General features: G+C 40.2%; 1 protein-coding gene across 12 annotated transcripts in view; it reads left to right on the forward strand.

Annotated features, from left to right (window-relative positions):
* Nucleotides 1-18,490, forward strand: part of SOX5 (SRY-box transcription factor 5) — an 897,303-nt gene that overhangs the window by 684,806 nt on the left and 194,007 nt on the right. For all 12 annotated transcript variants that reach the window (XM_075898182.1, XM_075898188.1, XM_075898174.1 and 9 more), the window contains one exon: nt 16,209-16,381. In XM_075898182.1, the coding sequence (XP_075754297.1) occupies nt 16,209-16,381 (173 nt within the window). The remainder of the gene's footprint in view (nt 1-16,208; nt 16,382-18,490) is intronic.

An 18,490-nucleotide genomic window follows, 5' to 3' on the forward strand; every position in this document is an offset into this window, starting at 1 on the left:
TCTTGGGGGGTCATGCAGGCTGATTATTTAGTGCCCAGGAATGTGGTTTTCATGCCACTGCAGCCATGAGTGGCTAGCAACAATAGGTCAGCAGTACTGCAGCTGTATTTAGTGAGATGACATGAAAGGTGTGCAAGTTGAACTGTTTTACACATACACACACACATGCGCATTGTACTGGAAAGAAGTAATGTTTTATTCCTGCTCTTTGAACATGGGGTTATTAATAGTTTTTCAGTTGTAAGTTTTAAATTAATTTCTATAGATCCAAATCTAGATCTCTATATCTATATTTGGCCTGGCAACTGGATTTTTTTTAATCTCTTTTAGTGATATTTGGAAACACGTTCTCAAATAGTAGAGTTTTATTAGGATACTCTGGAATATGTACAGGACTCAAAAGGTTTTGCCCAACTATTTTGTATAGCAAATAGTTGCTTATTGTTTTTGTCAGGATTATATCATTACCGTTGAATTATATTCTCTTGTAGAGACAAAAAGCAGAGGAAGAGTAGAATTTAGCAAGAATCTTTATTTTTATGTAATTATTATTTCTTGTAAATAAGCAAACAGTAATATTTTACCAAAGGTAGAGAAGTATTTGCATTAGCTAGAGCAACCACAAACTACATCAGGATTCCTTAGTTCTAATCTCAATTCTTTCGCTTACTTGTTCTGTGACTTTCAGCAAGTCTTTTAAGATCTCTTTCTCAATTTACTCATTTTTACAATGGGAGATACAATGCTTACTCATCTTCCAAGAGGTGCTGAGAAACCTAATTATTTGCTGGATAATTTAAAATATCAGTAGACTTCCAGAACCCATATCTATAAAAATTGAATTAACCAAGTCTATCTCTGGTGTGTGTGTGTGTGTGTGTGTGTGTGTGTGTGTGTGTAAATTGAATTAACCAAGTGTGGGTGTGGGTGTGTGTGGGTGGGTGGGTGGGCGGAGATATGCAGTAATGGGGGGGTGGAAGAAAAGTACAAGCCTGAGGATAGAGACTTCCAAGAGATCGTATTTTGAAAGTCACACAATTTTGAATCTGCTGAAAGCAAGAGAATCTATGGAACACTAAATTAAATTCCAATATAAGATGAACTTTAATTCCTTTTCCAACACCAAGCAATTAAGCTGCTTAAAATATTTAAAATATCTATTGAATTAAATGTTTTAAAAGAAACTTTCTATATCTGCCATTATTGGAAATGGGCTCAGAAAATCCCCTTGGATTAATCATAGATAATATACATTATTGGGTGCAGTGAAGCAGGATGAGTTTCAGAGATAAACCTGATCATTTACAGAAGTCAGATTTCCTCTCAGTTCAGCACAGCACATTAGCTTCCATGCAGTATAAAGTGAGAGTTGTAGTCTTCCTCCATATAGCATTAATATTGGATAAAGCAGAAGGAGTATATCGGATAGACCAGTGATGTGCAACCCGTGGGTTGCAACCCCCAAGGGGGTCATGGATGTCTTCCTGGGGGGTCGTGGTGCTTAGATCCAGCCAGCCGGGGACTGGGCCCGGCAGTTGGCAGCCCCGCTGGTGTGGCATCTAGATCTGACCTTCCAGGGGCTGGGCCCAGCAGTTGGCGGCCCCTACAGCGCAGGGGACGCAGATCAAAAAAGGTTGCGCATGACTGGGATAGACCAATATGGTGAAATATTGCAAATCCTAAATTTGTGCAAATCTACCATCTCCACACTTGGAAAATGTTATTTCAGTTCCACCAGTGCTGACATTGTTGGAAGACTTATTGTAGATGAGGTTTCAGCTAATGTAACCCCATCAGGATCCTGGTTAGACCAGCTCTGAGCAGGTACAGTGAGAGCATCAGCGGCCTTCCACACTAGGCTTTCCAGTGTGATGCTAACACTACTGGGTTTCAACCAGCATTAGTTATGGTGAGAAAATTTCCTAGCATACTCAAGACTTCTGTGTTAACCTCATGTATTTCCCATTTGCCAGAAGGTAGTGGATTTTGATATGTTGTCCTCCCACTTAGCTAATTTTGAATGAGTTTAGAGAATGACAAAAGTTTGAGCTGGTGGGATGGGACGCATGATTGGAATGTTGGTATGGAAGGGTACGGCTTGCTCAGGAAGGACAGACAGGGAAAAAAGGGAGGAGGGGTTGCCTTGTATATTAAAAATGTACACACTTGGACTGAAGTGGAGATGAACGTAGGATATAGCTGTGTAGAGAGTCTCTGGGTTAAGCTAAAAGGGGTAAAAAACGAGGGTGATATCATGCTAGGAGTCTACTACAGGTCACCTAGCCAGGTGGAAGAGGTGGATGAGGCCTTTTTTAAACAATTAATAAAACTATCCAAAGCCCAAGATTTGGTGGTGATGGGGGACTTCAACTATCCAGACATATGTTGGGAAACTAACACAGCGGGGCACAGGCTATCCAATAAGTTTCTGGACTGCATTGGAGACAACTTTCTGTTTCAGAAGGTTGAAAAAGCTACCAGAGGAGAAACTGTTCTGGATTTGGTTTTAACAAATAGGGAGGAACTAGTTGAGAACTTGAAAGTGGAAGACAGTATAGGGGACAGTGATCATGAAATAATAGAGTTCATGATCTTAAGGAAAGGTAGAAGGGAGACCAGCACAATTGAGGTAATGGATTTCAGGAAGGCAGATTTTGATAAGCTCAGAGAACTTGTAGGTAAGGTCCCATGGGAAGCAAGACTGAAGGGAAAAACAACTGAGGAGAGTTGGAAGTATTTCAAAGGGACGTTGTTAAGGGCCCAAAAGCAAACAATTCTGCTGTGTAGGAAAGATAGAAAATATGGCAAAAGACCACCTTGGCTTAACGAGGAGATCTTGCATGATCTCAAAATAAAAAAGGAGTCACATAAAAAATGGAAACTAGGACAAATAACAAAGGATGAATATAGGCAAGCAACACGGGAATGCAGGGGCAAGATTAGAAAGACAAAGGCACAAAATGAGATCAAACTAGCTACAGGCATAAAGGGAAACAAGAAGACCTTTTATAAGTACATTAAAAGCAAGAGGAAGACCAAGGACAAGGTAGGCCCACTGCTTAGTGAGGAGGGAGAAGCAGTAACAGGAAACTTGGAAATGGCGGAGATGCTCAATGACTTCTTTGTTTCGGTCTTCACCGAGAAGTCTAGAGGTGTGCCTAACGTAGTGAATACAAGCAGAGAGAGGGTAAGTTTAGAATATAGGATACACAAAGAACAAGTTAAAAATCACTTAGGAAAGTTAGATGTCAGCAAGTCACCAGGTCCTGATGAAATGCATCCCAGGATAATCAAGGAGCTGATAGAGGAGGTATCTGAGCCTTTAGCTATGATTTTTGAAAAATCATGGCAGACGGGGGAGATTCCAGAGACTGGAAAAGGGCAAATATTGTGCCCATCTATAAAAGGGGGAATAAGAACAACCCAGGAAACTACAGACCAGTCAGTTTAACGTCTGTCCCAGGGAAGATAATGGAGCAGGTAATTAAGGAAATCATATGCAAACACTTGGAAGGTAATAAAGTGATAGGGAATAACCAGCATGGGTTTGTGAAGAACAAGTCATGCCAAACTAATCTGATAGCTTTCTTTGATAGGATAACGAGCCTTGTGGATAAGGGAGAAGCGGTGGATGTCATATACCTAGACTTTGGTAAGGTATTTGATATGATCTCGCATGATATTCTTATTGATAAACTAGGCAAATATAACTTAGATAGGGTGGGTGCATAATTGGCTGGATAACCGTAGTCAGAGAGTTGTTGTTAACGGTTCTAAATCCTGCTGGAAAGGGATAACAAGTGGAGTTCCTCAAGGGTCTGTTTTGGGACCTGTACTATTCAATATCTTCATCAATGATGTAGATATTGGGATAGAGAGTACGCTTATTAAGTTTGCAGATGATACCAAACTGGGTGGGGTTGCAACTTCTTTGGAGGATAGGGACATAATTCAAAATGACCTTAGCAAGTTAGAGAAATGGTCAGAGGTAAATAGGATGAGGTTTAATAAAGAGAAATGCAAAGTGCTCCACTTAGGAAGAAACAATCAGTTCCATACATACAAGATGGGAAGCGACTGTCTAGGAAGGAGCATGGTGGAAAGGGATCTAGGGGTCATAGTGGACCACAAGTTGAATATGAGTCAACAGTGTGATGCTGTTGCAAAAAAAGCAAATATGATTCTAGGTTGTATCAACAGGTGTGTTGTAAGTAAAACTCGTGAAGTCATTCTGCCGCTCTACTCTGCACTAGTTAGGCCTCAGCTGGAGTACTGTGTCCAGTTCTGGGCGCCACATTTCAAGAAAGATGTGGAGAAATTGGAAAGGGTACAGAGAAGAGCAACAAGAATGATTAAAGGTTTAGAGAACATGACCTATGAAGCCAGGCTTCATGAACTGGGCTTGTTTAATTTGGAAAAAAGAAGATTAAGGGGGGACATGATAGTGGTTTTCAAATATCTAAAAGGGTGTCACAAGGAGGAAGGAGAAAATTTGTTCCTCTTGGTTTCTGAGGACAGGACAAGGAGTAATGGGCTTAAAGTGCAGCAGGGGAGGTTTAGATTGGACATTAGGAAAAAATTCCAAACTGTCAGGGTGGTCAAATATTGGAATAAATTGCCAAGGGAGGTGGTGGAATCTCCCTCTCTGGAGATATTTAAGAAGAGGTTAGATAGACATCTGTCAGGGATGGTGTAGACAGAGCTTGGTCCTGCCTTGAGGGCAGGGGGCTGGACTCGATGACCTCTTGAGGTCCCTTCCAGTCCTATTATTCTATGATTCTATGAGTTTTGCTTGAACTCTTGCTGACTTTGATTACTTGCAGAATTGAAGACATTGTTTAAGAACTGTCATGCCTGAATTTCTGAAATTCTGGGCAAGTCTGGCTCTGCTTTTGTATTGTATCATATAGTCCCCAAACAACTCTAGTGAACTCATGTAAAAAAATAGAGTCATTGGGGCATGTTAGGCCTACAGCAGTTTGAAAGAAGGACAGCTCCAGTGGAGTAACTTCACACTTAAAGGAGCATAGTAGAGAGCAGAATTAACCCACCATGCCTAAATCTTAATGCACTAAACCAGTATATGTCTGACTCTATACATGACATAGACATTTATTTTTAAGCAGAGAGCTCTGTTCCATGTTATATGAAATACCTGTACTGATATTTATCTTAAACCGTTTGATATATGACAAATCTGTGTCTGATGAAGACTTGTGTGTAGTAAAGTCAGGGCATAAGGGTATAGTCAGTGAAACAGTTTTATGACTGCCAATAATGGATTAAGAGAAATAATCCATTCAGTGATACTATAGCTCATCAGAGTCTGTGAATTAAAGACATATGTTATGTAGATTCAATGTATGGATTAAAACGGATAATCTGTTAGGTGACACACAGAATCTTGAGATAAGTGGGCTATGCAGATTCAGTATATGGATTGTGACAGATAATTCCATTTAAGCAACACTGGACAAGTTGCAGACAAGTAAGCTTGGGGTAGTGCTCAGGTTATGAGCAGTAATCCAGTGAATGACACATTGGATCTGTAATCTGTAAATTGAAGAAAAGAGTGCAAAGGATTCCATGTTTAAATGTGGGAAGGAAGGAGGGGAGGATTATTTATTGGGCAAAAACTGAGTTTAAACCTCTAACAAAGCACAGATCCCTAGGAGATGTGTGAAAGCTGATCATTCCCTTCATAGCTGTCTGAATTTGCATTTGCAAGTTATCATTTGAAAAATGTTTGCTTTTTTGTGTCAGATGTAGAACTGTGGTATTCTTTTTTATAGCAAGTGATGTGTGGAATAGGAGAAGGATGGTGAGAGAGAGCCTTAAGTCTCTAGGGGTATGTCTACACTGCCACCCTAGTTCGAACTAGGGTGGCTAATGTAGGCATTCGAAGTTGCAAATGAAGCCCGGGATTTAAATATCCTGGGCTTCATTTGCATCTTGCCAGGCGCCGCCATTTTTAAATCCCCCTTAGTGCGGACTCCGTGCCCGCGGCTACACGCAGCACGGAGTAGGTAGTTCGAATTAGGCTCTCTAATTGGAACGAGGTGTACTGGTAGTTCCAATTAGAGAGCCTAATTCAAACTACCTACTCGGAGCTGCGTGTAGCCATGGGCACGGAGTCCGCACTAAGGCGGATTTAAAAAATGGCGGCGCACGGCAAGATGCAAATGAAGCCCGGGATATTTAAATCCTGGGCTTCATTTGCAACTTTGAATGCCTACATTAGCCACCCGAACTAGGGTGGCAGTGTAGACATACCCTAGGAGATCAGATATGTGTGGTGCTTGGCTTCTTAAGTATGATAAATTCAATATTTATTGCAACCTACTTGGTATCATCGTCTCTCTGTTTGTTTGTTTATTTAATACTACACATTTGCTGACAGTGAGCTTTAGCCCTGTGCTGATCTTCCAAGCTTGTTGGAGGGAGGAACCTGCCCAGGAAGCACACTGGGAAACCTAAGTTTAAGAGAAAACTTGGCAGCTGCTGAAATAGGGGAGGTTGTTCGCAATACAGTTTGATACTCTGACCCAGCAAAGCAGCAGAGAGTGTGCCAGTCAAGTCACACCAACACAGTGCTGCTTTCAAGAGAACTGAAAAACTGAAATGAACGCTGTGGCTGGAGGGAGCTATTCTCATTTGTCCCTAAAGGGGGATGTTAGGCCAAATAATAGAAGTGGCAGTGTCTTGGGAAGAAGCCACCAAAGAGGATTGAAGAAGATACTATTAAAATGTCTAAAAATATTAAAACCCAGAGCTTTGTGATAAAGTAACTAAAATATTGCTTTCAAGCTGCACTGGGCTATTTTAGCATTTTCTCTGAATAAGCATTATGACTCATAATAAATAAAAATCAAATCCCATTTAACTGAAGGCCTCTCATTTTTTAAAAAGTGATTATTAATAGAGGGGGAAATAGTCTACATTTGAATTAATTTAAATAGCAAAAGGCAGTAGCTTTACTTTGTTTGAACATGTGAAGGACTAACTGCTCTATTTAAATGCCTTTCAGAGTGTTCAGTAAAAAGGGGATAAGGGGGAAGAGAGCTAAGTCTCATGTCCTTTTTGAGCTAAAAGTTCCTCATAGATGAGTTTATAGAGATTAATGTCCTGAGCTACAAATAACAGTCTGTCAAAGGAACATATATGTGTGCGTGCATGTGTGTGTGTGTGTATATATACAGGCAGTCCCTGGGTTACATGGATCCGACTTACATCGGATCCCTACTTACAAATGGGGTGAGGCAACCCCGCACTAGCTGCTTCCCCCCAGCAGACCAGGGAGACGCGAAGCTAGCGCCCCCCCCCCCCCCCAGCAGACCAGGGAGACGCAGAGCGGCTTTTCTCAGCAGACACCTCAGCTTGAGAATAAAGGACTGAGGGAAGTGAGGTGTGGGAGACTAAAACTGAGCTCTGGAGAAATGTTTGGCTAGAGTTTCCCCCACAATATGTACCAGTTCCGACTTACATACAAATTCAACTTAAGAACAAACCTACAGTCCCTATCTTGTACGTAACCCGGGGACTGCCTGTATATATATAAATATATATGAATTTTATGCAGCAGCAATCGACAAACTCAGCACAAAATGTGTGTGTGTGCATGCACTCACACGCATATTCTATTATATATAATATATTATATATAATATAGATAATATCAATATTCATGTCTGTGCTCGCTCATGCTCTCTCTCTCTCTCTCTCTCTCTCTCTCTCACACACACACACACACACACACACACACACACACACACACACACACACACACACACACACACTCACAGAGCGCTCTCTCTCTCCTGGGTTTGTCTTTTGCCGCTGCATAAAATTCAAAACCTGAACCAGCTAATATAGTCACACCGTGTGCCTGGATGGTGGAAAAATGTACAGTTTCTGAGAAGTAGTCCTAGTATAATACTGTCTATTCGTTTTGTAACCTTGACAGTAAATAACTAAACTCGTTAAATACTGAGCTTTTCTTGCAGCCTGTTATACCAAAACTTTTATAACAGCTAACACTGAATATTCACTGAGGACTAATTTCTAGCATTGCACAATGGGCAATGTGCTGGTCTGTTTCAAAATGTGCTACTGTGCACAAGGCTATGTCTTTATCCCTACAGAATATTCATTCTTGAAGGTAACAATAGCTACAGATTATCGTTTGTCAAATCTTTTAGTTCAGTCTGAGTCATCTTTCTTGAACGCTAAAAGCTTCAGATAGTACATATGTAACTCAAGATGAATATCCACCTTCTAGGTTGTTATTTGTCAAAATATGGAAGAAAATATATTACAGAAAACTATAAATAGACAAGTAGAGCTGTGGCTCAGCTAGTACAAATCAATCAAGATGTTTCCTTCTATTAAGCTGATTTCCCTTATCAGTCAGATGTAATCAATTAATTTAATACGGTAGGTAGCTGTATATTTTAGACATGCATTGCAAAGTAATGGTGACCACCTTGTACTGAAGTTGGCTCAAATACCAGTTTTCAATTTTTTATGTCCTGGGAACTCCAGTCACTTGCTTGACAATCTTTATTCCAGTTCAAAGTAAATACTCATTGTTACTATGTCCATAGTATTAGAATCATACAGGGGATTTGTGTGCATGTACAAACACAGTCGCACAACTCACAAACGTACAGCAGTGATATAGCATTAATAAATTTGGTTAATCAATGACTTGCAATGTTAAAAATTTGTGGTTGAAGACAGAAAAAAGATATTTAAAATCCATACTCACCCCAGCCAGTTATGTCTGTTAAGACAGGTTTCTGGATAGATTTCTGGATAGAGCATAACTTAAACTTTCCATCGCCCCACATACAAAACTGATGTTGACGTCAATAGCAGTTCTATGCATGGATCAAGGAAAGAATATTCCCATTTTTAATGCATACTATCAGGCTTTAACACTATGATTTCAAAGGAACATAATTAAGGTAAAATTAATGCATCAAATCTGAAGATGACTTATACCAAGTGCAATATGATTGGCTTTAGTGGATTTGGATAGGGTGCAAATAAGTACAGAATTGGGCCCATATGTTTGAAATAAATCCCTGTATGTTTGTAGCCACACCTAAGACTGCTAAAATGGGAAAAACAAAACATTGAATATACGCTTCACAATTTATGCTGTTTGTTTTGCATTCTCCGTGATGAGGAAGGAGGAGGAAAAATGTCAAGGCAACAAAGTCTATTTAAATGGAGTCCAATCCTGAATTTTTAGCCAGACTTGGACATAACTCCTGTTGATGCTGAGGTGGGCTGGGACAATGCAAAGACTATAGGATTTAATTATTTCCCCCCAAATATATAAATGTAATGTTTGTAAAGCATTGTACCTAAATGAAAGGCTCATCTTCACTCAAAAATATTCACATAACTGAGCTAAAGCCCCCTGGACATGACCATGGTTTTAACTAGTTTACCATGGTTGTGTCCAGGTTAAAGTTAAAGGACAACTATTTTATAACTTGTTCCTCTAACTAGGTTGGTTGTATAGGGTAGATATGGGCTGTATTCACGGTTCTCTTTAGATAGTGCCCACATGATTAATGCCTGGCCTAGCAAAGGTTTACATAAGTGCTTAATACTAGAAATGGCATGTGCTACCATTAAATTCATTGGGTGAAATGTTAGTCCTGTTAAACTCAGTAGGAGTTTTGCCATTGACTCCAGTGGGACCTGTTTTTGACCAATGAGACTACTTACAGTCAATATAGTTAAGTGTGACCACATACAAGTCACTTAACCTCAGTTTAAGCCTTAGTTTTCCCATGTTTAAAAAAGTGTTAAAAAGGGATAATGATGCTTACCTGCCTGCTTGGGGCTTCAAAAGGATTATTAATTATTGTTTTAAAGTGCTTTGAAGATAACAAGAGCTCTGTACTATATAAGCTGTATTATTACAGCGAATCAAACGTTGCACTACTTGAGCTACGTAGAACATCTTGAAAAAATGGCTATTCCCGTTTAATGGATTTTTTCCATGTGTTCCCCTGGATTTGATTTTTTAAAACAATAACTATGTTTTATGATATGAACATAATACAATGTAATTATGTCTGCCAAGCTTTATACTAGCACATTGTTTTCTTTGATTTTCTTTGAAAGACAGACACTGACAATTCAAAAGCTATTTAGGTAATTACTTTGATAGTAAACTGACTCAGGGGATAAGTTTAACTGTCTGTACTATTTTTGCTCCTGTACCTCTGATTGATAATGTTTCTAGTTATTTAACAGTGTCACAGAGATTATACAAAACCATGCTGCAATGTTTCCAGCTCTCTTCACCCGTTTTCCCTTTGTCCTAGAGGGTAGCTGGCAGATGGGTATATGTGTAAATTCTGGTCATTTGTTCATCATTAGCTAAGGCTTATTTGACTAAAGAAATGTCATGGTTATCCCAGTTAGAGTTATGTTTCCAAGGAAAGTAAAATTAAATATTTTTGCTGCTGTATCTAAAACCAGTTTCAACCTTCTGCTTGTTCTGTTTTACATTAATATGATGGGGTTCTCCATTTACTTGGTCTTACACGTGTCCTCTCTTTAATGCACATGAAAATGTCACTGCTACTACCAGTCTCAGACTGAGTGTCAGAGCTGAAAGTGTGTAATAATTTATGTCACATTCCAGGAACAATTTTTAGTACTAAGCAATATTGTGGATAGTGTCAATTTGGGGTGAAATATAGATTTAACCTTGCAGAATAGCATTAACTTAATCCTTCATTAGTGCTGCCCACTGTGACTGTTGTGACTGTGTCCACAAATCTGTGTTGTTCACAGTCCTTTTCTTCATGCTAGTAGAAAATAAAGTGAGGGGGTCTGGAAAGTGTTTGCTTTTGGGCCTTCACTTGTATCCACAACTAGTCCTGGGGTTTGCTTTGATGTCTATATGTGTGTGAGCTTGTTTGATAAAGTTCCTTGTGGAAAATCCACATTGTGCCACTGCAGTGCTATGGAACAATGAGAACAGTGTGTTCACCTAGAGCAGTATATCCTGAACGACAGGTGGGCCTGGTGGTTAAAAGGCTTTGTTAAACATAAAATGCGCATTTGGTATGGAATTGATGGTGATTCAGTGTAATTTTAAGGGCAGTCATTGTTAGGCTACTTTCCTTCTCCTTTTCAGTATTTGTATGAAATAGTCTAACTCATTGTCAATTCGTACATTGCCAGAATGGGCTGTTCCATTTTTCTAATCACTAAACAATGGCGTAGACTTCAACCGCTAACATCATGTAAAGAAAGAATGAATAGTATAGACTACCATAGTCACCAACAGTCAGGGCCATTTTTAATTCAATCATCTGAGCACGTTTAACATGCGAGCTGCTGGAAGTTGCTGCTTGGGCTGACAATCTATCCACACTAGGGTTCCCAACATTGCTACTAGCTTCACTGATGTTAGCAATATTGAGAGCTTTTTGTAAAAATTCTGGAGGCTTGCATGGCTTTGCAGCTGCCTCACCAGTGCCTTTCATTGCATAGTTAGTAATATAGTAACGTATCATATTGAGGTAAATTTTAAAAATCTTTAAAAAGTGAAATCACATTTAATGCCAGTGTCAGCAGTGTCCATAGTCCTTAATATCTGTTGCATTTTAAGGAGCTGATAGTAGAAAATAGGACAAAGTGTCACTTTTTCTGCTCATATGCATTTTGCATGATCAGCAGAACAGGCATGCACATGAAGGGAATATGTTTTTGAGTTGTTACATCCAGTTACATAACCACTTTCAGTAGGTGTTGAGATTGGTTTAATAGCAGCATTTCAGACCATCTGGAGCCTGGATTACACTACAACTCTGGCTAAATTTAAAATGAAGTAGTAGAATCAATTTTAAAACCAGTTAGAATTTTAAGGACAAATTCCCCAATGTAAATCAGGACTTATTCTTGACCAGATAGCAGTGTACTTGGGGGTTTTTTGGTTTGTTTTTTAATTTTGAGCAGTAATTATAATGAGTATGAGGGTCAGTTTTCAAAGGCAGTATTATGATCTATATATAGGTTGGACCTCCTTGGTCCGGCATCCTTGGGACTGGACTGGTCGCAGATGAGGGATTTTGCTGGACCAGGGAAGGTCATTTCTGGCCCCCACAGACATGGCCTTGCTACCAGCCTTCTCGCTGGCTTCCCCCGCACACAGGGTTCCTGGCCCCGCCTTGGCAGCCCCACACGCACAGCCCCACTGCCAGGCTTCCCCTACTTGGGTCCTGCTGTGCCACTGGGAGACAGCCCTGCTGCCTCCTAGCCTCGCCAAGCAGCTCCATGAGCGGTAGTGGGGCTGCCAGGCTCTTTGCCACGTCGCCAGGCAATAGCCCCACTCCCAGGTTCCTGTCCCTGCTGCTAGGCAGCCCTGTGGTCAGGCTCCTGGTGGCATGGGACAGCTGTACTGTCTTCTAGTTCCGCCGGGCAGCTGCTGGAGTGGGGCTGCCAGGCCCCTGGCTGTGCTGCCGGGCGGCGCCACTGCCTTACGGTCTCGCCAATTTCACTGCTGGGCTCCAGCCCCACTGCCTCCCCCCCAACCCTCACAGTGTCGCCACCAGGCAGCAGCCCAGCTGCTGGGCTCCCATTAAACTGCCACAGGGCAGCCCCGCTACTAGGTTCTAGCCCCCGCTGCAGAGAACTCAGCCACCAGCCCTCCACTGGGACTCTCTGGTCCTGAGACATCTGTGGTCCTACTGGACCAGAGAGTCCCGGTTAAGAGAGGAGCAACCTGTATTCAACTTTTATTTATTAATGTTATTAAACTTCTCCCCCAAGTCAGTTTACTGTCAAAGTAATTACCTAAATTACCTAAAATGTGTAGTATATAGAGATGAATATGTGGTACACAGAAAAGTTGATTTTTGTTGACTATGTATTGGTAGTGACCAGTATGTGTTGCTCTTTAACAATGGTTAGATGGTCAGTATGAAATATGTTTAAATCCAAACTCTGAGCCCATTTAATGTAGTTGTGTTTCTACAACTTGAATGAAGTTGTCCATTTCTCTTGGGGAGAGATTTTTTGCTCATGAATTAATTAAATGAGATTAAGACAGTTCAAAAAAGTATAGATGTGTCTGAAATTAGGTAGTTACTCATCTCATTGGCACTAGTAAGAGATGTTTGGTCTCTTAGTCCAGATTTAGAATACAGAACTGGGAGTGAGAACTCCTGGGTTCTCTTTACTGTTTTGCCACTGACTAACCCATATGTCTATCAATTTACACACATGAAATACTTCTCTATTCTAAGAGTTGTTTTGGGATTTAATTAATGTTTCAGAGTGTGTTGAGAGCCTCAAATGAAAGGCAAACTGTAAATTCATATTACTTGATCAGATCATGTTAGTTGAGAGTCTGACAAATATCACTATATTTTTCAAATAAGTTATTTGATAAATATTTGTTCTTGCCTGTCTCTAGCTTAGAAGTAGCCAAATCCACACATACACCCACCCAGCCACCCCCTCGGTAAATATTTAGAATAAAATATTTGCAAACACTTTTTTCAGTGTTCAACCAGCTCCATGTAAATCAAACAATATTTATTATATTAATTCTTTTCAGTGATACAAAATGTTAAATGTTTCTTTGCAGCTAAGATCTCTGGGCAAACATAGTCTTTTAAGATAATTTCACTTGTATTACTTAGAAAAGCTGAACATCCTGCGGGAAAAAAGCTAGGGAAGAGTTGTAATAGACACTTATAAATAATTGCATGTTCAGATGGCAAATGCATGGCTTAAACTAGTGCTTTGTCTTTGATGTTTGAAGTAAAAATTGTAAATTACAAGTGTTTTTCTCCTCCACTCTTAGTACATTACCATAAGCTTCCATTCTTTCTCTCAAGTTTTAACAGAATTTTTAAAAAGTTATATATTTTCAGTTTCATTGCATCTCTCAAGTTTGCACCATATCCATGGGTCCTTTAACAGCATTAGCAAATAGTCTCCTATTGATAGAATATTTTTCCATAGACCTCTCTGTTTTCTTATGGGGTTTTAAAGAAAGTTAAATAAAGTTACATTAACTTTGTACCAAAAGCCTGACTCTATATATTTTCCCAGATGCACATAACTGTCTACAGGTACTTCAAAGGTTTGGTATCGGTAAAAGTGGAATGAAGGAGTGTTGCAGGGAGAACTGGATAAAAATAAATTAATTTAAATTAAACTAAATATCACAAAAAATATTCCTAATGGTGACATGTACAGTATTTAGATTGCGGAATCATCTTTCAAAGAAAGCAGTAAATGACCCACCATTTGGAAGGGAATACTGTGTCCCGTTCTGGTGCTCACAATTCAAGAAGAATGTTGATAAAGAGGAGAGGGTTCAGAGAAGAACCACGAGAATAATTAAAGGATTAGAAAACCTGTCTTACAGTGACAAACTCAAGGAGCTCGAACTGATTACCAAAGAGAAAGTTAAAGGTTGACTTAATAGTCTGTTAGTACCTCCATAGGGAACAAGTATTTAATTACAGGCTCTTAAATTCAGCAGAGACAGGTATAACACAATCCTATGATTAGAAGTTGAAGCTAGACAAATCCAGACTGGAAGTAATATGTAAACTTGTAACAGTGAGAATAATTAACCATTTGAATAATTTGCCAAAGGTTATGATGTTTTCTCCATCACTGACATAATTTTAAACCAAGATGTGTTTCCACTGTGACTTATTCTGGGGAAGTTCTGTGGCCTGCCATGTACAGGAGGTCAGGTGACCTTAGAATCTATCAATCTCTGAAATCCAATCCAGGGAGTGTTGGTAAATACACTGTCAGGAACATTCCTGCACTGGCAGGGGGGAGGACTAAATGAGCTATTACCAGTAGCTCTTTTCATGTCTGACTGATAGTTGGCTATGAGCATGGTTCGTACAGTCGCCAATTTTTCTTTTGTTGAATTGGAGAGCGTTGGTGACATTGGCAGCAGAGCACTTCTCATATTTGGGAGGGTTTGTGTGACAGGGCTGTCCCCAAAGCAGACTGTTTTAAAAAGAGGCATTTAAAAGAAAGCTTAACCATTTCCTCAAGCTTTGGGGTGGGAACTTCCCGGGTCCTGATTTCTATAAGAGATGGGAGTTGTGTTGTGTTAGTGGGTGCTGCTGTTAGCTTGCCCACTGAAAATATTTTATTTTGCAATTGATCATCTTTTCAATTAATGGCAAAAGTGCCATTGTTCTATACATCATTTTTTATTAGAACATTTTTATTTCTCTGTGATCGGTGGGGCTCTTACTACATCCTCTCCAGATCCCTTCTCAGTCTGCCTCCTCTGGGAAAAAGGAAACCTGCTGTGGGGGGAAAAATTGGATGGTGGCAATTGGTGCCTGTTTCTGGGAAAGCACGAGCAGAACATATTTCTAGAGCACTTGTACATAATAGAAATCTGGTGTTTGTAAAATAACATAGCAAGCAAATTGGGTTAATGATGGCAAGTGCCTCAACCTCTTAGCTATTTCCACTCTACACCAGACTTCAAAAAATTCTCATTGAGGTAGCAGCAACCAGGATAGCAGCTATTGGCATTTTAACCAGTCGATCATTTAACCCTGAGCTGAGCAGAGCAGAGTGGGGTGACATGGCAGCTAGAATGCTGGCAGCTGGCCTGCGCTGGAGTAGTATAGAGGGAAAAAAGGATTAAAAATCAAATGTGGATAGCACTTCTGTTCTTCAGTGTGCTCGTTTGTACAGTGGGGATGGTAATACCTACCTCACAAGGTAGTGGGTTTTCTGTAAACAGAAAATGTGGATTATCTGCTTTTGACAGAAACATTTTCAAAACAGTTGATTGTGCAGCCTGTGAAATGTAAACAACTTTGAAAATCTGAAACTTTTCACGGAAATGTTTCGCCATGATGAAAGAAAAAGCAGGGGCGGAGGGAGCAGGGAAAGGAAATATTATTAACTCCAGTTTTAAGGATAGGTAACTGAGGCACAGAGAAAATAAATAAGTGACTTCCTCAGCTACACAAGAAAATTGTGATAGAGCAGGGAATTGAAGGGTGCCTTAATCATCCTTCCCATCTCATTTTTCTGTGAAATGTATATCCCTAGTTGTTCCAGAGCAATGCAATTGCCATTTTGCATATACTGAAATTTTGTTTATACTAAGACTGCCATTTAAAATTACCCAGCTCTCATTTCTCTCTCTCTTGTCACTCTGTGATGCCCAGGGACTCCAGAAAGCCTAGCTGAGAAGGAAAGGCAGCTCATGGGCATGATCAATCAGCTGACCAGTTTGCGGGAGCAGCTGCTAGCAGCTCATGATGAACAGAAGAAACTGGCTGCATCACAAATTGAGAAACAACGCCAGCAAATGGAGCTGGCTAAGCAGCAACAGGAACAGGTGAGTGATCATTTTAGCGAATTTCATTCTAAGTTCCTATTCATTAGGTTTACCTTTCCATTAGTTTATCTTTGAGGGTTGACATTTCTCAAGATTGTTCTTGGCCCAGATTTTTTTTTCTTTTGAGGTGTGGAAAGTCAAGCAAAAGTATATAGAACCATTATTTTGATTTGAGGAGGGGAGTTTAAAATGGTGACTTCCTACTTGTAGAATAATTGTCCCAATATTTTGAGAGACAAACATTTCAAAAACTTATTTTATGAGTTCAAATAAAATCACAGAATCAGCCCCAAAGAATATGTCTTTAAGCCAGTGAAGTTGGTTATGTATAACAAAGCAAAATGTGGCCATTAGCTAGCATAGTGCCAATACAAAGTGCCATTTATGAAGTTTGAAAAGAACTGAATGAGAAATACATAAAATATAAACGAGTGAACCACTGTAATATTTTTCTTCCCCATTTATGAGACTGATTTTCAGCCTTCACAAATGCTTCTGCACTTTACATGCACAAATGAGTGTTCACACTTATCCATATCTACATATGTTAGAATTTACGTGCAAAACCATCCCTTTTTCCAATATTTTTTCTAGGTTTAAAAATTTCACAAAAGTAGAGGCCCATTTATGTGTCTACCTAGCTTTATGTACACAAAAATTGAAGATAAAAAGATACCTGGCTTAAAATCATGCCTGAAGTGCGCGATGAGTGCTGCTACCCAGATATACTATGTCTGAAATGTATGTTTAGCTATAGAATTCTGCATATTGAAATAAACAGATTTGTATTTATTTGATGGGTTAGACATTCCATATGTTATTTCTTGAATGTATTTCCCGTAAACATGGGAAAACAGTGCATTTATTTGAATGTGTGATCAATTACAGCTCTTTCTTATTTTTTAAAAAAACAGAAAATTAAAGAAAAAAACCTGTGTGACTTATTTAAAATTCTCCAAAGTTTGGAAATTCATTAATTATTGCCATAACTATGGTAACTGCACTACATTGCCTGTATATAATATTGCATACTAGTTGACAACATACAATAGAAAACACTGCATTATGCACAAGAGGAATTATGGTTGTCGTGGGAGCTATGTCTTTGTATTTCCTGATGCTTGGACTGTTAAAAATTCATCCTTTGTGCTACATATTGCAGCTGAGCTGTTCTGTGGAACTCCCATCTCTTGAATCAAAAAAAGCCCACAGAAGAAAAAGTAAATTGAGGGACAGCAGGAGAAATGACTAATTCATTGGAGTAGTAGTCCTTTCACATTGCTGCTGGTATACAGACATGGATGGAGAGGCATCATTGGTATTATCTTTGTGGGGAGACGTCCATCAAGACAGAAGGTGTACTCCTACCTGTAGAGGTGGCTATTGTTTTAATGCCACTGAATAATCCAAAAGAGAAAACGAGAGTAGAGAAAGAATGCCCAAACAAACAAACAAACAAACCTATACGATCAAAATCCTTGTTGTGTGTCCAATAGTTGACAGGATAGTTGACCAGTTGCTCCCCCCCTCCTACTTGTTGCTTCTATCAGATAGAGGCAGGAAGAGGAGGCAAAGAGGGAGGTACTTCAAAGTGGCAGCGCCACATAGAGCCTGGAGTTCTGGGCTCTGTGCAGTGCTGCCATTTTGAAAGTGCAGCGGTGTTTCAAAGGGGCACTACCACACAGCTGATCCCGGCCTCCGTGCGGTGTTGCCCCTTTGAAACGCTGCGGTGGCATTTCAAAGAGGCGGTTCCGCATGGAGCCCAGGTTCAGCTGTATGGCGCTGCAAGCGGCAGCACTGCATGGAGCCCAGGATCAGCTGGGAAGTCCCCAACTGATCCTGGGCTCCATGGCATGACAGCTTTGAAATGTACAAGAGTCCCCAGTGGGAGCTCTGTGCATTTCAAAGAGGAAGCGCATCATGGAGCCCTCAAGCCAGTGCGGGACTCTGAGTCCCCCTCTGTCCCCAGGCTCCATGCTGGCTCTTCTACTTTGAAATGCAAAAGAGCCTCCATTGGGGCTTTAGTGCATTTCAAAGCGGAAGCGCCCATGTGGAGCCCAGAGTCAGTGGGACTTGTCACTGGCCCTGGGCTCCATGTGGCATTCCAGC

The sequence above is a fragment of the Pelodiscus sinensis genome, chromosome 1, assembly GCF_049634645.1.
Source record: "Pelodiscus sinensis isolate JC-2024 chromosome 1, ASM4963464v1, whole genome shotgun sequence".
NCBI lineage: Eukaryota > Metazoa > Chordata > Testudines > Trionychidae > Pelodiscus > Pelodiscus sinensis.